At 36.3% G+C, this 27,545-nt stretch overlaps 1 protein-coding gene across 1 annotated transcript; it reads left to right on the forward strand.

Moving 5' to 3' along the window:
* The first annotated feature begins 3,346 nt into the window (after positions 1–3,346).
* On the forward strand, positions 3,347–27,144 carry LOC136817037 (golgin subfamily A member 6-like protein 22). Its single transcript, XM_067073381.1, has 4 exons — positions 3,347–4,920; positions 6,193–6,223; positions 9,351–9,634; positions 27,065–27,144. Exons 1-4 carry the CDS (start codon positions 3,387–3,389, stop codon positions 27,106–27,108), a joined length of 1,893 nt encoding a protein of 630 aa, XP_066929482.1. The 5' UTR covers positions 3,347–3,386; the 3' UTR covers positions 27,109–27,144.
* The last annotated feature ends 401 nt before the right edge of the window (positions 27,145–27,545 follow it).

Here is a 27,545-nt window from a genome sequence, read left to right on the forward strand (position 1 = left end):
CATTCGCCAATTCCCACCAATTGCCAGTGATGACACCTAAACGATCAGGCGCCTTACGATCACGTTGAGCACGTTGAGGAACCTCGACAGGTTCTCCTTTAACAGCTTGATAAGGAACGACTTCTTGTACAGCTTCCGGTACAGCCTCTTGCACGACTACAGGAGCGACTTCAGGAACAATGTCATTATCGAAATAAAACTGGCATTGTTCATCAACTATGTCCTCTTCCTTAGAATTTCCGGTAACGAGTGGAAACTCCTTTTCGAAGAACAGGACATCATTACTGCGGATCATCTTTCCGGTTTCAGGGTTGAACAATTTGTATCCTTTGCTGTCATTTGGATAACCAACAAAGATACACGGTATGGAACGTTTGTCAAGCTTACTCTTCTGCTTCTCAGACGGAACGTGAACCATAGCTTTACATCCAAATACACGTAGATGACTAACAACAGGCTTCTTCTCGAACCAGCATTCGAAAGGCGTTTGATCTTTCAGCTTCGATGTCGGACTGCGATTTCGAATGTAGACAGCAGCTGCGACGGCTTCAGCCCAGAATTCTAATCCAAGGTTGCTTTGATGAAGCATTGATCTTGCGAGGTCGAGGATAGTACGGTTCATCCTCTCTGAAACACCATTTTGTTGTGGAGAATAAGGGATTGTAAACTCACGTTGAATCCCTTTGTCTTTGCAGTATCGATTGAACTCTGTGGACGTGTACTCTCCACCATTGTCGGTACGAAGACGTTTGACTGTTCGCAGTTTCTGCACTTTCTGACCAGTGGCATTCTCCATCAAACTAACATACTCCTTGAATTTCGACAAAGTTTCACTTTTAATTTTCATTGTATACAGTACTGTGTATCTTGAATAATCATCAATGAACGTGACGAAATACTTTGATCCTCCGACAGATTCGGTACTCATAGGTCCACATACGTCACTGTGGATTAACTCAAGTGGTTGCTTTGTCTCAGAATCTGAACTCTTCGGGAACGAATTTCGGTGCTGCTTTCCGAGAGCACACCCTTCACATTTGGGATCGACCGATTTTTCAGGATTGATGAGCAAACCATTGACAAGTTCTTTCTCATTCAAGAACTTCAGGCTTTCGTAGCCTAGATGACCGAAACGTTCATGCCATAGATCAATATCATGTCGAGCTTGAGTAACATAACAAGCCTCGTCGACAGTATTCAGTTTGTACAGTTTTCCATGTTTCTGACCAATCGTGTAATATTTCTCATTAATTTTCAAATTACATGATTGTCCTTTGAATTCGACTGCAGCTCCTTTGTCGGTTACGGATGGAAGTGAGAACAGTTTATTTTTCAACTTTGGAACGTACAAGACATCATTCAGAAGAATGTCGACTTTCTCTTTAACGTTCAAGACAGTCACGCGTACTTGACCTTTTCCAAACGATTGTAGTTGACTATCGTCCGCTAATTGAATGTTCAACGGCTGATCGAATTTCTTGTAGTTATCAATATTTTTTCGTTCGTAAGTCATATGCTGTGATGCTCCAGAATCGATCCACCATTCATTGCCGTTCGATTCTTGGTTCGACTTCAAGGCAATCTCCGGTTGTTGATCGGTTACAAGGTTAGCCTTCTCTTTCTTGGCTTTCTCGTCGGCTTTCTTCTTTGCGCAATCTCGAGCAAAGTGATTCTTCTCATGGCAGTAGTGACAGGTTAACTCCTTCGACTTTTTATCCTTGCTTTTACGATCTCGACCTTGGAATTTCGGAGTTTTCGACAGAAATGCATCGTCACATTTCCCTTTCGATGATGGGCTTTTGAATTTCTCTGCTTCGTGAATCAAACGATCCCTAACATATTCCCAGGTAAGATTGTCCTCAGCGATTGTCTCCAATGCGGTTATCAGGAAATTGTAATCATCATTCAAACTACTGATCAGTATGATTACCAAGTCATGTTCAGCGATTGGATCACCAATTGCTTCCAAATGTTCAGATCTAGTTTTGACGTCGTTTATATGTTGGATGATTTCAGCACCTCTCTCGAGCTTCATGGAATACAACTTTCGTCTTAGTTGTATCTTACGCGATAAAGTCTTTTGTTGAAAATGCTTTGCGAGACTATCCCAGGCATCCTTGCCAGTCTCTGATGCACGAATATAAATTTGTTAACTTGTAGAAACAGATAAACATACACTAGCAAGTGCCATGTTCTCTCTTTTCTTAAATTTTCGTTTTTCCTCTGCAGTGGCATTGTCACCAATTTTCTCTGTGCCATTGACAATGTCCCATAAATCCTTTCCAATTAGGAACATTTTCATGTTAAATTTCCAATTGTGGTAGTTTTCAGCAGTTAGCTTATCGAACTTACAATCAAAGTCCTTTTCAGCAGCCATCACGAATTATCACAATAATTCAACAATAATGAGGCCCCCCAGCGGTTTGCGTGATGGCGTGATTGGGACTTTTTTTTTGCGTGATGGCGNAAAGTATCGCATGTTTGGTATTAAAATAATACATTCTAGTGTTCAGCCATTTTTGAGCATAGAAAAGCATACAATTTGCCAAATCTTGGCATAAATTCATTACTAAAATTGGGAAATTTGGAGTGAGACCCATTGGTTTTATCAACTAAAATTAAGTTAGGCTAGGATCTGGAGATTTGGCAGAAGAAGGATTTGGGGATACCTGTCCCCTTTTAGTATGATACCTTATCGGGTTTTTTTACGCCGGACCCTTTTACGCCGGTCCTTATTACGCCACAGCCTAATTTTGGGCTTTCGCCAATTAGAATCGTTAACAGCGCCAAAATCTGTAAAAATTGCTACTTATGCTTCAAGTTAGTAAATAATGACTAAACTTTACATAAAAATGTCATTTTTCAGTAGTAAACTGTTGAAAATTCGAAAATAACTGATTATATATTAAATATTTAACTGAAGTTTTAAATATGGAGTAAAACAATGAATAATTTTCGTCTTCGAAGGGCTGATGTAAAAAGGGCTGATAAGGGAATCTGCCTGGTGACCTCAAATTGTGTTTTTTTTTTAATTTGTTAGAAATATGAATTTCTGGGGAGCAAAGTTTGGCTTTCGGAAGGGCGGTGTGATTTAAGATGTTACTGATCGTCAATTGAAGTTTGACGAGTTTTACTTTGTCCAAATAAAATTGAAATGAGGAAGTTTTCTTCAATTTTTATTTTCTTTGACATAACTTCGCCACTTAGGTGACTCAAAAATTTTGTACTAGCCCCTTAATTTAGGTGGGGTGAATTGGCTAACAAGTACAATATTTCTATAAATTGCTTGTATTTTCCTCATAAAAAGTCATAAGTATATTATTTTATAACTTCGTTTTTTAAATTTAGTACTAGAAGTAAAAAAAAGTGAATTTTAAACAGTAGACATGTCTACGTACATTTCCATAGCAAATGCTATTAAAGAGATTGAGTATTGGCTTCGATTAGCCACTTTACTGCATGAACCACTAAAAGAATCGCTGCTCAACATCCTTCATAATTACTACAATCGAACCGACTATGTTGGTCTCCCATCCAACCCTAACCTTCTCAACGCTGAGCTACGAAAACACCAACAAACAATCAAAAAATTACAAACTAAAGGAGTTCTTAACAAGGACCAAGTTGAACTTTTACTGCCAACCGGAACTACACAAACCGATAGCTCAACCTTTGATGTTACTTTAATCATATTTTTGATTATCGAGTTCGCAAACCTTCCTCCGCCGAGCAGAGGTTGGAAAAAAGATCCATTATGTACCGATACAAGTTTAGCGGCTTTCGTTGTACGTGCTCGCAAATGGAGAAATGACTTACTACACGATGATCCAAAAAGTATCACTTTGAACGATTTCAATAAACGGTGGACTGAAGGCGTTAATATAATTCATGGTCTGTTTTTTGTCACTTACGATACAAATAGACTGAAAACTATGCCTTTGGATGTACACAACAGAACTGTATTTAAATCTTTAAAATTTCTATCCAAAAAGATTACCGGGAAGCAAACCGCTCATGACAACCAGCTTGCCTCCCATGACAATAAACTCACCGCCCATGACAACCAACTTACCACCCAAGACAATAAACTCACCGCCCATGACAACCAACTTACCACCCAAGACAATAAACTCACCGCCCATGACAACCAACTTACCACCCAAGACAATAAACTCACCGCCCATGACAACCAACTTACCACCCAAGACAATAAACTCACCGCCCATGACAACCAACTTACCACCCAAGACAATAAACTCACCGCCCATGACAACCAACTTACCACCCAAGACAATAAACTCACCGCCCATGACAACCAACTAACCACCCAAGACAATAAACTCACCGCCCATAACAAACAACTTACCACCCAAGACAATAAACTCACCGCCCATGACAACCAACTTACCACCCAAGACAATAAACTCACCGCCCATGACAACCAACTTACCACCCAAGACAATAAACTCACCGCCCATGACAACCAACTTACCACCCAAGACAATAAACTCACCGCCCATGACAACCAACTTACCACCCAAGACAATAAACTCACCGCCCATGACAACCAACTTACCACCCAAGACAATAAACTTGCCGCCCATGACAACCAACTTACCACCCAAGACAGTAAACTCACCGCCCATGACAACCAACTTACCACCCTAGACAAGAAACAAACCGCCCAGGACAACCAAATTACCACCCTAGACAGTAAACTCACCGCCCATGACAATCAATTTACCACCCAAGACAATAAACTCACCGCCCACGACGACCATTTTACTGCCCATCACAGTCAACTCAATGTGTTAACCGAGAGACTTTCAGAAGATGAGTCGAAGTTCGTTGAAATGGTGGACCGTCTGGAGAAGGAACTAAATTTCATCAAAGATAATCTTAAGGGAAATCAGATCAACGGTATGTTGAAGTTCCTTAGATTTGTCAAACTATTCTCACAAAAATTTTGAATATAAAAGAATTATATGTGGTACGGGTTGAACTACAATCAGCACCGAAATATATTGGCAATTTTGGGTATTTTAACGTGCTTGTACTAGTAATAACATGGTTTAGAGGGTGATTTAGGATTAATAACCCCGAGGTTAATGTAATGAAACGAGGGGTTATTAATCCAAAATCACCCGAGAATACCATGTTATTCCGCGTTAATTATATGGTCAAAAAAAGAATTGAAGAACACTCAATCGCTATTCTTTTTGAAACTTATAAAAACATTCGAAACTATAAAAAAACATTCGACTGACACTCTTATTTTGATTGGCTTAAAAATTTCGTACGAAAACCAATTTCAACCAATAGAAATTTTTGTTTACATCAGGGCGATTACAAAAAAGCGGGGCTATTACGGATTTATCGCCCCGCTTGTCCTTTACAAATCTAAGCTAAATGTAATCAACCATATAATTACAGAATTTAAAGGTCGGGCGAGAATTGCAGTTTCAGTAATTCCACTTTGGTTCATTGGATTTTTTGGTTTGTGAGGGGTTTAATGGCTTTCAGGCTATATTCTTAGCCTTATTAGAATATTTTTGAGCTTTTAGATCCTGAGATCCTAAGGTCCTTAAGTCTTAAGTCTTATGTTAAAACTCAGATTTAAAACTCTACTTCCAAACTGTATTTCAAAGCACTTAAAAATCACTTGTGGTTTCAAAGTTTTGAGGGAATTCCCCTTTTGTGCCAAATATTTCGGCGCTGATTGTAGTTGTGTAAAGTCATTTGTTAAATTCAATTCAGGCCAGTGAAAGCATAGCAAACATGAGTGGTTATGAGGTGTTCTAAGGCCTGGCTAGGGTTCAGTAGGCCTGACAAGTGGATTCGAGTCACCGCGTTTGGCTTGACAGGGTAAACGCAGTGAAAGCATAGCAAAAATGAGTGGTTATGAGGTGTTCTAAGGCCTGGCTAGGGTTCAGTAGGCCTGACAAGTGAATTTGAGTCACCGCGTTTGGCTTGGTAGGGTAAACGCGTTGAAAGCATAGCAAAAATGAGTGGTTATGAGGTGTTCTAAGGCCTGGCTAGGGTTTAGAAGGCCTGGCAAGTGAATTTGAGTCACCAGATATAGAAAAACTTTAAGTGGTCATTATTTATTTGGGGGGGGGGGCGGTCCCCGTTTTCCCCTTGTATCAAAGACCTGACGAAGTAAATTTATGCTTCTGTATTCTTTTCATTTAGAACGTCACAAATTGGGATCCAAGGAGATCAGGTAACTTTTCGCCAGCAATTCACCGGTAAAATTGTTGAAAGGATCACTTAGTTACCAAGCTTTTGGGACCTACCCCGGTGGGGTGGAGGTCCTATAAATTAACCTTTGTCGTTCGTTCGTTCGTTCGTTCGTTCGTTCGTTCGTTCGTTCGTTCGTTCGTTCGTTCGTTCGTTCGTTTCGTTCGTTCGTTCGTTCGTCGTTCGTTCGTTCGTTCGTTCGTTCGTTCGTTCGTTCGTTCGTTCGTTCCGTTCGTTCGTTCGTTCGTTCGTTCGTTCGTTCGTTCGTCGTTCGTTCGTCGTTCGTTCGTTCGTTCGTTCGTTCGTTCGTTCGTCGTTCGTTCGTTCGTTCGTTCGTTCGTTCGTTCGTTCGTTCGTTCTTCGTTCGTTCGTTCGTTCGTTCGTTCGTTCGTTCGTTCGTTCGTTCGTTCGTTCGTTCGTTCGTTCGTTCGTTCGTTCGTTCGTTCGTTCGTTCGTTCGTTCGTTCGTTCGTTCGTTCGTTCGTTCGTTCGTTCGTTCGTTCGTTCGTTCGTTCGTTCGTTCGTTCGTTCGTTCGTTCGTTCGTTCGTTCGTTCGTTCGTTCGTTCGTTCGTTCGTTCGTTCGTTCGTTCGTTCGTTCGTTCGTTCGTTCGTTCGTTCGTTCGTTCGTTCGTTCGTTCGTTCGTTCGTTCGTTCGTTCGTTCGTCGTTCGTCGTTCGTTCGTTCGTTCGTTCGTTCGTTCGTTTCGTTCGTTCGTTCGTTCGTTCGTTCGTTCGTTCGTTCGTTCGTTCGTTCGTTCGTTCGTTCGTTCGTTCGTTCGTTCGTTCGTTCGTTCGTTCGTTCGTTCGTTCGTTCGTTCGTTCGTTCGTTCGTTCGTTCGTTCGTTCGTTCGTTCGTTCGTTCGTTCGTTTCGTTCGTTCGTTCGTTTCGTTCGTTCGTTCGTTCGTTCGTTCGTTCGTTCGTTCGTTCGTTCGTTCGTTCGTTCGTTCGTTCGTTCGTTCGTTCGTTCGTTCGTTCGTTCGTTCGTTCGTTCGTTCGTTCGTTCGTTCGTTCGTTCGTTCGTTCGTTCGTTCGTTCGTTCGTTCGTTCGTTCGTTCGTTCGTTCGTTCGTTCGTTCGTTCGTTCGTTCGTTCGTTTCGTTTCGTTCGTTCGTTCGTTCGTTCGTTCGTTCGTTCGTTCGTTCGTTCGTTCGTTCGTTCGTTCGTTCGTTCGTTCGTTCGTTCGTTCGTTCGTTCGTTCGTTTTTTCAAAAAAATTTTGTTGGCTCAAAAAACGCATGTTTATTTATAAGAATCACTATCAATAAGCATACATTAATGTTCTTAGTCAAATTACTCAATTTTTTTATGAGAGATGTTTTTTTGCTCACAAAGTATTGAATAATGAATATGAAAGAACATTTAAAGAGCATGAAATTTTGGTTTCTAAACGTTTTTTTTATAAGAAACAAACGACTAATTTTAATAGATCGTCACTATTTGTGTTCTGAATGATTTTTTAATGGTCACGCTCACGTAGATATCAATTATATATGTGTTAAATGCATAACCAGGTAGGTCCATAAAAGTATCACTTGTTTTTCTCACGAATATTCATCCCGACGAATATTTTTGGCCGACTGACGTTTGTGAGCAAGGGTTATCAGAGGGACAATCACAGGAAAAAAATTTCTATTTCCAAGGTTGAAAATTTCAAGTTATCTTAGTTGGAAAAAAGATAAAATCCAATGGAAAATCCAACCTCGAAATGTGGGACATTCTCCAAGGTTGGAAATTTTGCATTTTCCATGGTTTGGAATTTTCAAAAATCCAGGTTGAAAAAAGCCAAAATCCAAATTTAACAATGTTGGAATTTTTTAAAATTCAGTTGGAAAAAAGCCAAAGTCCAAGCTAAACAAGGTTGGAATTTTTTAAAATTCAGTTGGGAAAAGGCAAAATCCAAGCTAAACAAGGTTGGAATTTTCGAAAATTCAGGTTGAAAAAAGCCAAAATCCAAATTTAACAAGGTTGGAATTTTCGAAAATCTAGGTGGAAAAAAGCCAAAATCCAAACCAAACAAGGTTGGAATTTTCGAAAATTCAGTTGGAAAAAAGCCAAAATCCAACCTTAACAAGGTTGGAATTTTCAAAAATTCAGGTTAAAAAAAGCCAAAATCCAAAAAGTGATGGCAGAGATGTGGAAAAGAGATCTTAAACAAGCTTTTTGTTTTTGTGAACAGTCACTCGCTAGCCTAGGCTCGATGGCTCCAGGTCAATCTCTCGTTATTGTTCGCACAGATACGTGGTTGATCTTAGATCACTCACACAGCTCAGCAGGGCACCATTTGAAACTATGGCACAAGTACCCTATGTGCTTCACTGTGTGAACTCACTGCGACTGACCGAGGCCGCTCCGAAGGAACGCCTCACCTGACGGAAATTACACCTTGACTGCTCACATTATAGTCTAATATCTAGGTTAGCTATACATCAAAACAGTTTTGAGCGAAAAATCGCTTGTGGTTTTCTCAAAGGACATGCGCAGAAAATGGTTACAAAAACGTAATTTCCACATGGATTTTTAACGTTTTCCAAACTGTTTGGAGAAACAAAAATTTCCGACCTAAAAAGTCTAGTTTTCCAATCGAGAGAGTTTCAATTTCATAAAAATGTAATTTCCACATGGATTTTTAACGTTTTCCAAACTGTTTGAGAGAAACACAAATTTCCGACCTAAAAAGTCTAGTTTTTCAACCCGAGGTATCAAATGTACAAAAATATGTATTTTCACATCGATTTTTGACCTTTTTTTCTATTCACTGTTTGGAAAATAAAAATTTCCCACCCAAAAAGTCATGTTTTCCAGCCTTGGAAAATTGTCATTTCTACATGGTTTTTTTTCACTTGATTTTTCAAGGGCATTGGTTTATTCTACAAAACCTATGGGTAATTTACGTTTTCCAAATCAGCTTAAGATAATCGCTAAAATTTCCAACCTTCAATTATAAAACCAAAATTTCCAACCCAAAAATATTGAATTTCCAACCTTGGAAATCTAAATTTTTTTCCTGTGAATGTGGCCTTGACAGTTTGTATTATATCTTGGTTTTATCATGTAGTTTAATGCTTCGGTTGTTTTCAGTTAGTTTTTAAAATGGATGAATTTTATTTTGCAGGCTTGAAAGAAACCTCTACAAAGACGTTCAAATCACTTTGAATGTCAAAAACTTGAACATTGCTAATATCACTGCTATTGATGTCGGCAAAGAAATCGACGAAAAAACAGAAATCGTATATGAAGGATTACAACAAAACGAATACTTGACCAGACCATTGAATGATATACTGCTAGTGCAGATTCGTAAGGAGATGGCATCGGGGTTCGTTCATTTTATTAAAATGAAAACATTGCAAACTGATGGCACCAATGAAGAGTTTGTTGTTAATGTCAAAGGAAGAGGTAGGCTTTATACTTTATCAAAAAGTATCGTTATACTTATTCAGAACACACATTTCTGTCTATGCTCCGAAGTTGTATAACCTCAGGAAAGCTAATACGAGTTTTAAAAATAATTGGGGCGACGCCCAACGTCTCCGATTTCCTCGTGTAACTTATTGCATCATAAAAAATGATGTAAGCATGGTGCAGAAAACTGGGACCTTTGCCATTGTCATTTATACGTCAAAAGAAGCGTATTAGGATATCTTTATTTGATATCTTTTCTTAGAAATCAGGGGAAAAGCGCTTTGTGACGTCATAATTGATTACGTAAGCAGTGGCGTTGTGGCAGGGGGGGGGCTAGGGGGCCATGACCCCCCAGCGGAGCTTTTTTGAAGGGGCGCCGAAGAGCAAGGAGCGCAAAAAAAGATTTTTTTAAACGCCTTAATCTTAAAAATCATACTTTATGCGCCTTTAACTGTGCCCCAGAATCAATTTTACTGAGATAATTTTCAAAAATGCTTGTACTTTTTTCCCTCGCTTCGCTTGCAATAAAGTTAATTGGTAACTTCTTTCCAATCTAGCTAATTTACAAGGTTTTTTTGCGTAAAATATAGCATTATTAAATGAAAATCTAACTGCGCCCCAAGACCAATTTGCTGACAACAATATTGAAATTATTACGCACGAGCGAGCGCAGCGAGCGAGTGCGATTCTTTTGGCAAAAGCGCGGGAAAAAGCTGATATGCGGGGTGATAAAATCGATTTTTCAGCTTTTTTAGCCTCGTTTCCATTCAGACTTTCGTCGTCGTGTGCAACTGTCTTAAGTCCGAACATGGAGAATTGTCGCCTGCACCCGACTGTCCGTTGGAAGCATTACGTAATGGAATTTTTCCAAATCTCTTTGTAAATCGAGCTCCGGCGTCAAAAACAGTAGAGTATTTTTATACGAGGATGAAGACGTCATTTCTTCGAGAAACGTCGCAGGAAAATATAAGTATCCTTCTCGATCGGGAAACGTCGCTCGGTTCGGAAGCGTATTGTTGATCGGACCATACTGCCTTTTAACAGTCAAAACAAAGATGGCGGCAAAAATAAACAACTGGTCGCTACCGGTCTTTGGCTATTTTTCTTTGGTTTTTATGCTTTAAAGAGTTGAATTGGATCATAGTTTTTGTATGATTGTTACAAGAAATGGTTGATGATGAAGTTTTCTTATTATTATTCCTTCCTGAATTTGATGTTTCGTTTGGTTTGGCATGAGAGATGATGCAATCTCTTCTTGAGATATTTTATCAACTTTCACAACAAACTAACTTCAATTTTGCCTGTATATTTACACGAATTCTAACTAGGCAGTTGACTGAATATTTGTGGATAAATCTGACCATGCTATATTTGAAAAATTTTGCGACATCAAAAAAGTTTGAACTCACTTTTTTATGATGATGGTCAGATACAGATGGTAGATGCGGCACCCAAGGAAATGGTTGTGGTTGGATATGAACTGGTTAGCTTTAATGTAAAAACTTAAACCCAGAGCAAAATTTACTGATTGATGATTGATGTTGTAAAAATGCAACATGGAAAACTTTTGGTTGTGTGAATTTGGACATTTTCTTGCACGTGCGTTTTAAAACTTGGAAATTCTTGCTGTGAATTTGGACATTTTCTTCTACGTGCGTTTTAAACGTGGAAAACTTTTGGTTATGAATTGGGACATTTTCTTCCACACGTGTGTTTAAAACGTGGAAAACTTTTGGTTGTGAGTTTGGACATTTTCTTGCACGTGCGTTTTTTAAAACGTGGAAACTTGCTGTGAATTTGGACATTTTCTTCCAAGTGCATTTTGAATGTGGAAAACCTATTGGTTGTGAATTTGGACATATTTTCCTCCACGTGCGATTAAAACGTGGAAAACTTTTGGTTGTGAATTTGGATATTTTCTTTCACGTGCTTTTAAAACGTGGAAATTCTTACTGTAAATTTGGACATTTTCTTCCCCGTGCGTTTAAAATGTGGAAAATGTTTGTCGTTAACTTGACATTTTCTTCCACATGCATAAATTAAAAAATGTAGAAAAGTTTTGCTGTCAGGCAAAAATAAAAAAAAATGTAGTGTTTCCGAAATGCGGGTCAAGGAAAAAAGCTTTGATGCACCGGCCAGAAAAACATTTTTTATTTGATTTTTTTGATGACTTAAGTAATATATATAAGATCATTGAAATAGAACTTTAACAATATCTTTTATGTAAAAACAGTATGAAGTAAGCCCGGAACAAATAATTCTTGATCTACAAGTGGGAATATCGAACCAAACTACTTTTATAGCTTAAATGCTCCAACTTGATTTTTTTTATAATGAAATAGATGAACCCATAGTCTGCGGCCAGATCAGAAAATTATTATTTTTCACCCGGTTGGTTTCCAGAAAGGCTACATTTTTTTATTTTCGCCTCAATTGAAAATTTTTTCAAGCAATATCCTGGCATGAAGACTTTTTTTCTTTTTGGAAATTTTTGAAATTATGATTGCCAATTATGTGACATTTTAATGCTTTTGCAGCATGCTTTCGAAAATTACAAAATGCCTTCTGTTAGGGGAATTTTTTCCTTTCGACGTTCTTTCAGATTATGAAAATATTTCCCAGTATATACAGTATGAGATTTTCTTTTCTTCTTTTGCATTACACTTTTTTTATATAAGAACCAGTAAAAATGTTCTTTTTTTTTTGCACTTTGAGCTTCTATCATGTTCTTATTAATAGGATGTAAGTCAGGTATTTCAGGCATTATACCCAGTTTTTATTACTTTGACCCCTTAATTGAATGAAATTGAGTAGTTTCAGGCTCAGCATTGTTCTTAAAATGTTCCTATTTTTTGGCGATTTTGAGCCTCGTTGTTCTTATAAAATTGTTCTTATATTAAAAAAAGTGTATGTTTGATTATGAAATTGTTTCCCTGTTTTGAAAGTTTTTGACATGCATTTCAAAAAATATAACTTTTGGATGCTATAATTTTTTACCTTTTTTTCAATATATATATTTTACCTTTTCTCCAATATTTTATATATTAAAAACCTTTTTTCCAATATTTTATATACTATGAAAGTATATGCAAAATATTTCATCTATTTTGAAAATATAAATTTTCCTTTGGTTTTCTTATTGTAAAATATTCTCAATTTTTGATGAACAAGATCAATTTTTGGTAGATATTCTACCTACCTAGATATTACCCCCTGATTTAAGAAAACAAGAAAAGAGAAAAAGTATCCTAGGTTGAAATTTTAAGATATTTGACTTAAAAAAACTTCAAAAAAGCAGTTTCTTTTGAAAAGAATCAATCAAATTTCTTTTGGTTCACCAGAGTTTGTACATGTTTAAAATGCATTGATAGAAATTTTCCTTGCTCTCGTGACGATCATGAAAATTACCAAAAAAAGGTTTGTTCACCATGCAAATATCGCGAAAATAGCCCAAATCATGCCTCGATTTATTTCCCGATCACGCATCACCCAAACGGATGGGTACAACTTTTTAAAATTGTATCATAAAATGGCTAACTTTCTCATTCCCGGGAAAACATACCTGCCCCGTCTCTGGGATCTTTTTGCTTCTAGGCGTCTCCGGCTAAAATCGGTGTTAAATCTACTTTTGTGGGATTTGGTCCTTTTCCGTTGTACAATCGGAAAGTTCCGCTGGGAATAAGGAAGTTTAGCAATCCTACGTTATGTAGTGTAAAAAACCTTTCGCTTGCGAACACGAGATTTTCGTATCGTGCGTAACCCCTTTTACGTAACCCCTTGTACGTGCTAAAAAGTAAAAATCTTTCAAAACAGGGAAACAATTTCATATTTTCCGACAGAATGCACAAAAAAAAAAAAAAATCTCATTTTTATATACTGGGAAACATTTCATAAACTGAAAGAATGTCGATAGGAAAAAATTCCCCTAACAGAAGCCATTTTATGATTTCCAAAAGCATGCTGCAAGAGCAAAAAATGTCACATACAGTACTTGGAAACAATCAAAATTTCCAAAAAAATGTCAGAAAATAAAATAAATTGTCATGCCAGGAGTTTTCTTCATTTTTTAAATGCATGTGGAAGAAAATGTCAAGTTCACGACAAAAGTTTTCCACGTTTTGAATGCACGTTTAAAAATTCTCTAAATTTATCACAAAAGTTTCCACGTTTTAAATGTACATACCGCGTCAACTGCTTTAACTTGGGACAATTGGTCGAAACATGGGACTGTTTGATATCGGTCTGTATTTTCACTAACTTGCTAAATCTCTTTGACAAAAAATTTGTTTTGATAACTCCACCAAGTTTATCAATCATACTTCCTTTCATAACATGTCACGATAACTTTCACTGATAGCGACGATTGGAGAATTAGAGAACGCCCGCTGCCTAACCGCCTATCGCCTGATGGGATTAACAAATAACGCATGTGTAACTTGCCGCGCAAGTGACGTCAAACGCTCCATGGTTTTGCCATTTTTTTAATACGCCGTTCATTAACTCAAATCAAATGACTTTGGAGGTTTGGTTAAATGGTGGCCAAATTGCCGTCCCATGTTTTGTCAGATAGTCCCAAGTTGGAGCAGTTGATGGTAAGAAAATCTCCAAATTCACAACAATAGTTTCCACGTTTAAAACATACGTTGCAAAAGATCTCTAAATTCACAACTAAAGTTTTCCACGTTTTAAAATGCACACGGGGAAGAAAATCTCTGAAGTTCAAGAAAAATTTTAATTGTACATGTGAGGTGATTTCAAATTATTTACATCCATATTCAATACAATAAACCTTTTAAGAAGTATAACATAACATTCTTCATATTGGGGCCGTGGTGTTCCGGATCCGGTTATCAGCTTTAAAATTTGAAATTTATAACCGCAACGAGGTCTCACTAACTGTCACTAACCAGCAGTTTAATTCATTGTTGTAGATAAAAAAAATTCAATCATTAACCAGTCAATTTTGCTCCATGTTTAAATTTTTAGCTAAAATCAGTTCATCAACCATTCCCATTGACGCATTGTTGCATTGTCGGCATTGCATTCGTTGGGTGCAAACTTTTTTCATATTGCAAGTATGTAATTTTTCAGGTATAACATGGTCAGATTTATTCACAGTCACTTCGTACGATTTATGTAAATATACAAACAAAATTGAAGTTAGTTTGTTGTGAAAGTTGATAAAATGTCCTGTTTTTGCCAAGACCAAGAGATTGTATCATCTCTCATTCCAGCTCATTCCAAACCAAAAGAATGTAAACGAAACGTCAAATCCAGAAAGGAATATTAAGAAAAGTTCACTATCGACCATTCCTTGTGACAATCGTACAAAAATCATGATCCAATATAAAATAGTAGCAAAAGAGCAAAAGTTGTTGTCTATTTTCTGCCATCTTTGTTTTGACAGTTAGAAAATAAGCAGTATGGTCCGATCAACAATACGCTTCTGAAACGGCCGACGTTGCCCGATCGACAAGGAGAATAGAGCGCCGTACGGATATTTTACCACAGACGTTTCTCGAAGAAATGACGTCTTCCTACTCGAAAAAAGAACATCCTACTGTTTTTACCGCCGGAGCTTGATTTAAAAAGAGACTCATGTACAAACTCACGAAATTGACCAAAACCGAGCGTTAGACTTGGAGGAGAAGGAGAAGAAATACCTCCTTTGGTATAATGTGCGCGCGGTCGACTAAGTTCCTATTAGCCTCCGTCTCAGAACGCGGTCAGAAAATTTTGCGGATAATTTCACAGCGAAAATGCATCCAGTGAAATGTAAGTAATGTATCATGATTCAAGTCGACTGACATAATTATACACATAATACATGTTACAAGTTCTGCCTACGGATTCTCAAGCTCAGCTATTATAAAACTATTACATGTTAGTAGCAGACCCGACTGATCAATGTTATGTAGCAGGTTGAAACACGAGTTTCTACTGGAAAGATACAGTTTGTTTTCAAGTTAAATCTTCAAAATAAAGCAAACTGTGTGGGTTTCTTTACTTCCAAACAACCTACCAATAGTTTTGGAACACTCCATAATAAAGGAAGATGGCTCTTCTTGTGGATTGGCTTTCTGGATACCCCATAAACACGATGTGACATGAAAGTGAAGAGACATGATTTGTTGGTTTTTGTTTGATTTGTTGACTCATAATATCTCATGGCAAATGGGATAGCAAATGACTTTTCATGTATTGCTTGGCTCTACATATGATACCTCTAACTTTGAACACTTCCAGAATGTTGAAAAAAGCATTTTACGAGATAAGTTTCAATTATAATTTTCATGGAAATTTTTAATCGCCAGATTTGGCTTGGCGTCAGTTTTGTTTAGTTGATGTTTGGTATTGTGATCATTAAAAGCAATGAAATGCCACACAGTCACTCTACGCATGATGCCTCCAGCCATGATTGGTATCAGAATGTTGGAAAAAAACATTTTACGAGAAATTGTTGATAGAAATTATATTGACTTATTTTTACAATTTTGGCGGTGTGGGTTTAGTTGGTTGATAATGTTTACACTGTGGGATGGTTTTCAAAAAACTGTTATATTGATTATTGTTTGTTGCAATTGATTACCAAAAAAATTAAGAGACCCTTTTTTTGATAAATACTTTATTTTTTTCATGAATCGAAAAAACCGCGTGGATAGTATGTCTTGTAAACCAATGCAGTGTCTGTTTTCAAATTTTGAAAGCTCTAAACCTGAATCTGAATCTGTGAATTGAAGCTCTGACTAGCTCTATGTTTAAAACTTTGAGCCATGTTTTTTTCTTTGTTGCTATTAAAGATAGATTTTTTAAATTGTCGTAATGTAAATTTATGGTAAAGTTTTAGTTTTTGAGTTTAGTTCATCAGTAGTACATACAGTAGTATTTTTTCAGTAATCCTTTCTTGTAAATATAGTAACATTTAACCAGCCTCACTGCCCTCACTATATTCAAATTTGTATTTTTTTAGGACTGATAAGTACATATTTTTAAACACCAAAACAAAGCAAACAACATGCCAGTTCTTTCTGGACAAATATATGTATACTTTATTGTGTGCTTTGAGTTCTATTTTAATCAACCCTCTCAACTGCTGATCTTTCAACTATCATTTAGGAGTATAGAATGGGCTTCTATAGTACCATTTCTCTAAGTATTTTGTGCAAATTTTCAACAAAGAAGTAGACTTCTTGACTGTCCTTGTCCCTTATGTTAAAGTTGTTCTGATGGAGGACATTGCTATTTTTGGTAGCCTTCACATATCAATAAGGAGCTTTGGTGTAAATGTTTTTTCTGATGAAATCATACTAATCTGAAACTATTAGGCCTTTATGAACTTTCTAGAACAATAATCTTGCTCCAATCTTGAGAAACACTTGAAAAATAGGTTAGCATTCCCTGCCATAATTTCACAGATTTCCTCTGCTTTCTGCTTGAAAACGCTGTCGTATAGCCGAAAACGAAAGTGAAACTGTGAAAACGTCCGCAAATTCGGGCCCAGTCCTCTTCCGAGACGGAGGCTAATATATCACTCAACCACTTTCAAAATTCAGACTTCGTGTATGACTACATGACATCAATTTTCGTATCAATTTTTAAATCCTCAGATCACTCCGATCGAAAGTGAAGGATCCTCAGTGCTTTATATCAATGTTTAGAAAAAGGGGTTACGCGCGCTCCAGAACACTTAAGTACGTTCCTCCACTCTGTTTGCGTTGCAAATAATACTGAGGTAATCCAGGATAATCACGACAATCGGCGAAAAATTTAAGGCTAGTGAAAATACGTTATTTTATTGGTTGAAACTCACTAGCCTGTTACATTTTTCGGCCGTTTTCGCGATTATGCCGATTTGCTAGTTAACCTCACAAATATTTAGAGTGTAGAGTCTTGAGTGAGAAGCACTAGTGAAAGGTGAAAACAACAGCTTTCTAATTGGATATTCTTTTTGCCGGAAATCTGTTAGGCAAAACTAGAGTGCCTTTTCTGGGTAAATATGTCGGGGGAAAGTGACAAAAATTATAAGAATTAAGGCGACGACATTTTTCCCAGTTGAAAAAACTTTTATTTACCTGGTTTTTTATCCCCGGCCGAAAAATTTTACAACAGCCTCAGGATCTATAAAGTCCAAAATATCTGAAAAACACATTGGCCAAAGGGAATGTAAAAAGAAATTCCAAAATACCAAAATTCTAAAAATTTAAAAAAATCCCGAAAATCAAGTATATTGCACGGGCCCCGCAAAAACACATTTCAGTCCCATTCAAGTCACTTTTTTTCAAAAGAGAGTCCCACGAACGAAGAGTCAATTTTTCGAACCTCTCGCTGAGAGAGTGGATCAGCCCTTTTACCAACCTTGTTCCCTAAGTATTATCAGCCTTTTTATGCTTTACTGATAGCGCCCTTTTACTTCCGCCTTTTAGTTTCGAATGTTTTTATTCGAAAATCTAATTCGAACGTTTATAGATTCGAACGAAAATATTCGATTTTAGTGTTTGCATCTTTTGACTATGACAAAATAGAGAAGCATTTTTCGATCCCAGAAGTTTTGTTTCGCAGTGGGGTGTTGCATATTTTTCAGAGATGTATTTGAAAGTTTCTAGACTGTTAATTGAAAATGCAGATGGTGTACAGTATTATTTCGATAGAAAAGAAACCACCCTTCATCATTGGATTAATCAAATTGAAAGCACTGAGTTTTTTTCTATGTTTTTGTTTCGATATGCATGGAAAAGAAAAGCAGAGGAAAGGAGTTCCATGATTGAAACGTACGCGTTGGTTGTAATAATGGTTAAAAAAGACAACATTTTTGAAACAGTAAAACAATGTGAATAATTTCTTGATTATCGTCAAGCCGTAATGATTGTTGAGATGCTTAAAAAGTCAAGGACGTACCTTTGTCGCAAACGAGAGAATTGGGAGAGAACTTTTATAAATATCGCTCGTCATATGGTTTTTAAATACAAGACATTACATTCAGTTACATTTCCCTTATTATGTTATCAGAAATCTCGCATATTGGCAAACATTCAAGAATCTCAAATTTTTGTATGCAGTGATGAGAAACTGCTTGACTTCACACAGGACAATACCAAAGGCTGAAAATATTTGGATCATGAGAGTTTTATAAATTTCTTAGTTCATCAGATTTGATTTTAGTGTATTTTATGGAAGAACTCCAAATTAAAAGTTCAACTGAAAATATTTTTGTTGCGTTTTCCCCCTTTCCCTTTCCCTTTGACACTCCCTACTCCGAAAGTCATCTTTTCGACTGTTTTAGATTTGATTTTTCTCAGACAGGCCTGTCTGTTGTTGTTGAGTAATACTGTATGAAGATTTTAACTTGAATATGAAACTCTTTACCTTGAAATTTTGTCTTCACAATTAAACCACAGTAATGTCTATGGTTAAAACCAAGAACCAACAAACAAACTGTATCTTACTCTTAGTAGGTTCTTAGTAGCAGGAGGGCTAATTGGCTAATTTTAATTCTAAAAAGCCAAAAATAAGCTAAAATCAGGCTTTATAGAGCAAAGTAAGCCCTTCCCTCTGTCAGCCGAAAATATTTTTACAAATCAATAAACGATGGGATTTCGTTTTGAGCAATCTCATTATTTAAAATATAAAGCACTGAGAATCCTTCACTTGCGATCGGAGTGATCTGAGGATTTAAAAATTGATACGAAAATTGATGTCATGTAGTCATACACGAACCTTGAACTTTGAAAATGGTTGAGTGATATATAGGAACTTAGTCGACCGCGCGCACATTATACCAAAGGAGAAATCAATGTTTAGAAAAAGGGGTTACGCGCGCTCCAGAACGCTTAAGTACGTTCCTCCACTCTGTTTGCGTTGCAAATAATACTGAGGTAGGCCAGAATAATCACGACGATCGGCGAAAAATTTAAGGCTAGTGAAAATACGTTATTTTATTTATCGGTTGAAACTCACTTAGCCTGTTACATTTTTCGGCCGTTTTCGTGATTATGCCAATTTGCTAGTTAACCTCACAAATATTTCGAGTGTAGAGTCTTGAGAAGCCCTAGTGAAAGTGAAGGTGAAGACAACAACTTTGTAATTGGATATTCTTTTTTGCGGGAAATCTGTTAGACAAAACTAGAGTGCCTTTTCTGGGTAAATATGTCGGGGGAAAGTGACGAAAATTATAAGAATTAAGGCGACGACATTTTTCTCAGTTGAAAAAACTTTCATTTACCTGGTTTTTTATCCCCGGTCGAACATTTTACAAGTGCAACAGCCTCAGGATCTATAAAGTCCAAAATATCTGAAAACACATTGACCAAAGGGAATGTAAAAAGAAATTCCAAAATACCAAAATTCTAAAAATTTAAAAAAATCCCGAAAATCGAGTATATTGCACGGGCCCAGGGGGGAGCAGGGGTACCTTTTTTCACCTTCACGAGTGTCCCAGGTAAATGCCGCAAAAACACATTTCAGTCCAAATCAGGTCATTTTTTTTCAAAAGAGAGTCCCACGAACGAAGAGTCAATTTTTCGAACTTCTCGCTGAGAGGGCGGAGCAGCCCTATTACCAACCTCGTTCCCTGCGTATTATCAGCTTTTTTATGCTTTAACTGATAGTGCCCTTTTACTTCCGCCTTGTAGTTTCGAATGTTTTTATTCGAAAATCTAATTCGAACGTTATAGATTCGAACGAAAATATTCGATTGTTTGCATCTTTTGACTATGACAAAATAGAGAAGCATTTTTTGATCCCAGAAGTTTTGTTTCGCAGTGAGGGGTGTTGCAGATTTTTCGAGATGTATTTGAAAGTTTCTAGATCGATAAGTGAAAATGCCAGATGATGTACAGTATTATTTTGATAGAGAAGAAACCACACTTCATCATTGGATTAATCAGATTGAAAGCACTGAGGTCTTTTCTATGTTTTTGTTTCGATCTACATGGAAAAGAAAAGCAGAGGAAAAAGGAGTTCCATGATTGAAACGTATGCGTTGGTTGTAATAATGGTTAAAAAAGACAACATTTTTGAAACAGTAAAACAATGTGAATGATATCTTGATTATCGTCAAACCGTAATGATTGTTGAGATGCTTAAAAAGTCAAGGACGTACCTTTGTCGCAAACGTGAGAATTGGGAGAGAACTTTTATAAATAATATCGATCGCTCGTCATATGGTTTTTAAATACAAGACATTACATTCAGTTACATTTCCCTTATTATGTTATCAGAAATCTGGAATCATATTGGCAAACATTCAAGAATCTCAACTTTTTTGTATGCAGTGATGAAAAACTGTTTGGTTTCACACACAACACACGGACAATACCAAAAGCTGAAAATATTTAGATCATGTCAAGTAGTTTTATAAATTTCTTAGTTCATCAGATTTGATTTTAGTGTATTTTATGGAAGAACTCCAAATTAAAAGCTCATCTGAAAATATTTTTGTTGCGTTTTCCCCCTTTGCCTTTGTCTTTGACACTTCCCTACTCTGAAAGTCATCTTTTCGACTGTTTTTGATTTGATTTTTCTCAGACAGGCCTGTCTGTTGTTGTTGAGTACTGTATGAAGATTTTAACTTGAATATGAAACTCTTTACCTTGAAATCTTGTCTTCACAATTAAACCACAGTAATGTCTATGGTTAAAACCAAGAACCAACAAACAAACTGTATCTTCGACTTACTCTTATTATTAGGTTCTTAGTAGGGGGAGGGCTAATTGTTGGAGGGGTTGGAACTTTTAATTCTAAAAACCCAAAAATAAGCTAAAATCAGGCTTTATAGAGCAAAATAAGTAGCCTTCCTTCCCTCTGTCAGTCAGCTGAAAATATCTTTACAAATTGATAAACGATGGGGGGTCCTATTAAGGTCCGGGGGTTGGAAGATTTTCGTTTTGGAGCAATCTCATTATTTAAAATATAAAGCACTGAGGATTCTTCACTTGCGATCGGAGTGATCTGAGGATTTAAAAATTGATACGAAAATTGATGTCATGTAGTCATACACGAAGTCTGAATTTTGAAAATGGTTGAGCGATATATAGGAACTTAGTCGACCGCGCGCACATTATACCAAAGGAGACGCACTGCGCGCGTAATTATCAATGTTTAGAAAAAGGGGTTACGCGCGCTCCAGAACGCTTAAGTACGTTCTTCCACTCTGTTTGCGTTGCAAATAATATTGAGCTGAGGTAATTCAGGATAATTACGACGATCGGCGAAAAATTTAAGGCTAGTGAAAATACGCTATTTTATTGGTTGAAACTCACGAGCCTGTTACATTTTTCGGCCGTTTTCGTGATGATGCCGATTTGCTAGTTAACCTCACAAATATTTAGAGTGTAGAGTCTTGAGAAGCACTAGTGAAAGGTGAAAACAACAGCTTTTTAATTGGATCTTTTTCCGGGAAATCTGTTAGACAAAACTAAAGTGCCTTTTCTGGGTAAATATGTCGGGGGAAAGTGACGAAAATTATAAGAATTAAGGCGACGACATTTTTCCTAGTTGAAAAAACTTTTATTTACCTGTTTTTTTTATCCCCAGCTGAAAATTTTACAACAGCCTCAGGATCTATAAAGTCCAAAATATCTGAAAAACACATTGGCCAAAGAGAATGTAAAAAGAAATTCCAAAATACCAAAATTCTAAAAATTAAAAAAAATCCCGAAAATCGAGTATATTGCACCGGCCCAGGGAGCGGGAGTACCTTTTTTCACCTTCACGAGTCCCAGGTAAATGCCGCAAAAACACATTTCAGTTCCATTCAGGTCGCTTTTTTTCAAAAGAGAGTCACACAAACGAAGAGTCAATTTTTCGAACCTCTTGAGTCTCGCTGAGAGAGCGGAGCACCCCTTTTACCAATCTCGTTCCCTGCGTATTATCAGCTTTTTATGCTTTACTACCTGTTACTACTGATAGCGCCCTTTTACTTCCGCCTTGTAGTTTCGAATGTTTTTATTCGAAAATCGAATTCGAACGTTATAGATTCGAACGAAAATATTCGATTTTAGTGTTTGCATCTTTTGACAAAATAGAGAAGCATTTTTCGATCTCAGAAGCTTTGTTTCGCCAATGTCAATTGAATACTGTATATTTCTAGTGACTATGGTTTCGCAGTGAGGGGTGTTGCAGATTTTTCAGAGATGTATTTGAAAGTTTCTAGATTGATAATTGAAAATGCAGATGGTGTACAGTATTATTTCGATAGAGAAGAAACCACCCTTCATCATTGGATTAATCAGATTGAAAGCACTGAGTCTTTTTCTATGTTTTTGTTTCGATATACATGGAAAAGAAAAGCAGAGGAAAGGAGTTCCATGATTGAAACGTATGCGTTGGTTGTAATAATGGTTAAAAAAGACAACATTTTTGAAACAGTAAAACAATGTGAATAATTTCTTGATTATCGTCAAACCGTAATGATTGTTGAGATTCTTAAAGAGTCAAGCACCTAGCTTTGTCGCAAACGAGAGAATTGGGAGAGAACTTTTATAAATATCGCTCGTCATATGGTTTTTAAATACAAGACATTACATTCAGTTACATTTCCCTTATTATGATATCAGAAATCTCGCATATTGGCAAACATTCAAGAATCTCAAATTTTTTGTATGCAGTGATGAAAAACTGTTTGGCTTCACACGGACAATACCAAAAGCTGAAAATATTTGAATCATGTCAAGTAGTTTTATAAATTTCTTAGTTCATCAGATTTGATTTTAGTGTATTTTATTGAAGAACTCCAAATTAAAAGTTCATCTGAAAATATTTTTGTTGCGTTTTCCCCCTTTCCCTTTTACTTTGACACTTCCCTACTCCGAAAGTCATCTTTTCGACTGTTTTTGATTTGATTTTTCTCAGACAGGCCTGTCTGTTGTTGTTGAATACTGTATGAAGATTTTAACTTGAATATGAAACTCTTTACCTTGAAATTTTGTCTTCACAATTAAACCACAGTAATGTCTATGGTTAAAACTTAAAACCAAGAACCAACAAACAAACTGTATCTTACTCTTATTAGGTTCTTAGTAGGGGGAGGGCTTATTGTTTGAGGGGTTGGAAATTTTAATTCTAAAAACCTAAAAATAAGCTAAAATCAGGCTTTATAGAGCAAAATAAGGAGCCTTCCTTCCCTCTGTCAGCTGAAAATATTTTTACAAATTAATAAACGATGGGGGGTCCTAATAAGGTCCGGGGGTTGGAAGATTTTTTGTTTTGGAGCAATCTCATCATTTAAAATATAAAGCACTGAGGATCCTTCACTTGCGATCGGAGTGATCTGAGGATTTAAAAATTGATACGAAAATTGATGTCATGTAGTCATACACGAAGTCTGAATTTTGAAAGTGGTTGAGCGATATATAGGAACTTAGTCGACCGCGCGCACATTATACCAAAGGAGACGCGCTGCGCGCGTAATAAAACATCGATTTTTTTGTTTCTTTAAGTTTCTTTTCACTCTAGTAAGTGTCAAATTTGTCTACTTTTATTTAGTGATTAAGGGTATCTTGTCAGTCGATATTCAAAAATTTTCTAGTCGGCCCCAACCATGGTGGGGCCTGTTTATCCCTTTTCTATTCATCAAAGATATATCTACTCTTATCCATTAAAACATTTCCTTCCTCGTTATGCCTAGGCAAATGAATTAGTAAAAGTTTAGAAACTGGTTGGTGGGGCGCCATTTAAAGAAAATTGACTTTGGCCCCTCCAGAAAAATTTTCCCACATCGCAACTGCGAAGGTACCGATCAAAACATTGCATTTTGCACAATGGCATGTATTGGTAATTTCCAACTTTTGAAAATTTTTTTTAACTTTCTGAAGAAATCAGCAAAAATTAGCATAATTTGCTTTGTCTTAAAAAATGATGACATCAATGCCTTTGCAAAAAGCATTTTTCATGAATTGTTTCTTATCAATATAATGCTTCTAAGGTGAGAATTTCACCCTGTTTTGATTATTAGTTTTTGAAATACATGCCATAAGTTGCACGAGTCTCCTTAACTTTTTTTCATAGCTCAAAAGAAGCCTATAATGTGAGAATATAAAGTCTATTTCAAATTAGCTGGCAGTGTTTTTTCAAAGCTCAACACTTTTTGATAGAATTTGGATTAAGTAGTTATTCTGCGCTTGTTGCAAGGATCGTCGGGAATGGGATATGATTTTGATAAAAATTTTAATGAAAAATCGAAAATGAAGAAGAAAAAAGAAAAAGAAAAAAATCAACTTCGCTTGGTATTCAAGCATTTATTTTCAAACTTTTGGCCAGCAAAAGTACGAATAAGTCTTTCTTTTAGAAATAAGAGTATTAATCATTTTCCAAAATCAGAGCCCTTCGAGCCGCCATGACAGTTGTCCTTTGCGGACAAAGCCTGTATGTAAATGTCGATCGAGTCGAAATGGGAGTCAACACAAGTCACGAACGACACTTTAGTTAAAACGGAGCCAAAGGTTTTCTTTGACGCATCTTCACTGTGGAAAATGGCTAAAAATGAATAAAATAACACATTTTAGCTAGCGAAATATAAATACAGTACAAGTGAAAATATAAAGATACATCAGTTAGATTACAAAGACAAGTCAAAGATATCTATATTATAATACGCTTAAATCGGAACTCTCCCATTCTCGTATGAGGCTTTTTCGCTAGCGATTTTTAAATACACGGCAATTTTTTTCGCGCCTTTTTGATTGTATATTCAATTCTATTCGCCAAGTGCACTTCCATTCAAGAGAGCACATTTCTCCTTGATGGAGAAACACAACTGACTGTGCAATAGCACTATCAGCATAATTTATAGTTTAAAAAAAAAAGTTTATGTCGGTTATGAAATAATTTTGATTCACATGGGAATACGTCGAAGATAAAATTTGAGTTTTCAAAAAGACATCATATTTATGATTACCCTTGAGATTAATAAAGCTCCGATGACATTTCCCTTCTATTTGATACTCTGATAAAAACATTTCAATTTAATGGACTTGACAATATGAGAAAAGTTGATGACTTATTCCCAATTCAATTATGAAATTTTTTAATCAATGTTTGCTATTTTTTGTTCTATTGAGATAGCAAAATGAAAACGCTTTTACTTACGCATTGAGTTTAATTGTTAAATAATTGTTGACTCTGTTAAGAGGTATTGAAAAAAGGCACTCTTTATATTCCACCGTAAAGCACTGTGGTCTTTGGAGTGATCGGTGTTGCAAAGTACCTCTAATACTGAATTTGAATTTCTATTTGTTTTTTATCTTCATCCTTGCGTGAGGAAAATAATAGTCTTTCCTCTCCCAAAAACCCAAAAAAAGCACGTTTAAAGTATGACCGATTTCTCGCGAGAAATTTTTAACTCAATTTTCACCAATATTTGCATGAGCATTATTTTTAGCGAGTCAAGAACATTATTGTTTGAAGGTTTTCAACAAAAGAAATTATGACAAATTTATACAATTTAATAAGGAGAAGAAAAATCAAAATTCAACTAAAAATACTTTCACCATATTTTTTAATGTGCATTAATTTCAGTGTCTCCTTAAAAATTTTAAACATCAATTTTTACGAAAAAGGCCTAAATTTAAGAACATTTCTTCTCGCAAAATAAGTACATTTGTATACAAATCCCTACAAGTTTCTGAAAAATAGAAAAGCGAGCGAAGCGAGCGTATTAAAAGGAGTAAGAAGTCGTCTCGGACGACGCCGGGACGGCTAGTAACATATAAAGAAGAAATAGAAACTTACGTACTAAAAACACTGTGGCTGAACATACATGTACGCGTCAACAGATACTTTCAACTAACACTCACAATTCCAATACGCAGGTTTATAACACATCACAACAACTCATACAACAACTAGACAATCCTCAAGGGACGAACACATAACTATACGCACAATACGGCACTATACAATACAATACGCAACTCCCTAGACACAAAATATAGACAATACACGTGGGACTAATACAAATTATATAATAATCATTTACAGTTTCACTACAAAAGTCCTATCAAATAATAAGTCTAAGTACAAAGGAAACGATGAAAACAAACGTAAAACTAAAAGACAAATTAGCTGCATTTTGGCAGTTACACTGTACATCGATTGTTTTCTGAAACAATGGAAAAACAATACTTCGCTCTCCACCGCTTCATTCGATGTTCAGCCAGAGTCTCTATAACAAATCCATGAGTTGACTTTATTAGACAGAATAGGAAAATTAAAAATTGATGAAATATCAGTGGGTAACGTATAAGTACATTTACGTACGTAATCAATCGTGCAACTTGTGTCTAGAGGGATTTAATGGATGATATAGTAGTTTTATTAATGGTGTCTAACTATTTAGCAGTAAATTTTGTAACAATAACAAATACAATTCTTTTAAATGATACAAAAAGAATGTAATGACAAATTTTCTTTTTTTGACACGAAATACAGGGTGTCCCGAAAAAAAGTATCGAGTCGTACCCAATGAAGTATAAGCCCGAAATATCAATCGTAAACAAAGGAATTGCTAGATTCAATCTGTCGTCAAAAATGCGGCGCATTTTTTAAGGCTTCACTTTTTCTTGCCTGAGAAAGGTTAGAGATTGAACTCTAGCCCTTCGGGCTTTAAACTCAATGGTCGTACCACTTCTATAGAAAGAAAGTTCTTGTTTGTGTTTCACTAGATTTACTATATTTTTCAAAGTTTCTATCCGTGTCATTTTAATTGTACTTAATTGTCATGAGACATCTTTTATGAATAACTTTTACAAAAAACAATTCTCAATAACTTTAAAGCCTTTAAAGTCGTGAAAATTGTAAAGAAAGTTAATTCTTTTTAATCATAATGACTGTTGCAAAAACAATTATTTTGTCGGGAGGGGTTTATAGACTTCCAGGCTATATTCTGAGCCCTATTGGACTATTCTTGAAC

Source organism: Clytia hemisphaerica, unplaced genomic scaffold, assembly GCF_902728285.1.
Source record: "Clytia hemisphaerica strain Z4C2 unplaced genomic scaffold, Clytia hemisphaerica genome assembly, whole genome shotgun sequence".
Classification (NCBI taxonomy): domain Eukaryota; kingdom Metazoa; phylum Cnidaria; class Hydrozoa; order Leptothecata; family Clytiidae; genus Clytia; species Clytia hemisphaerica.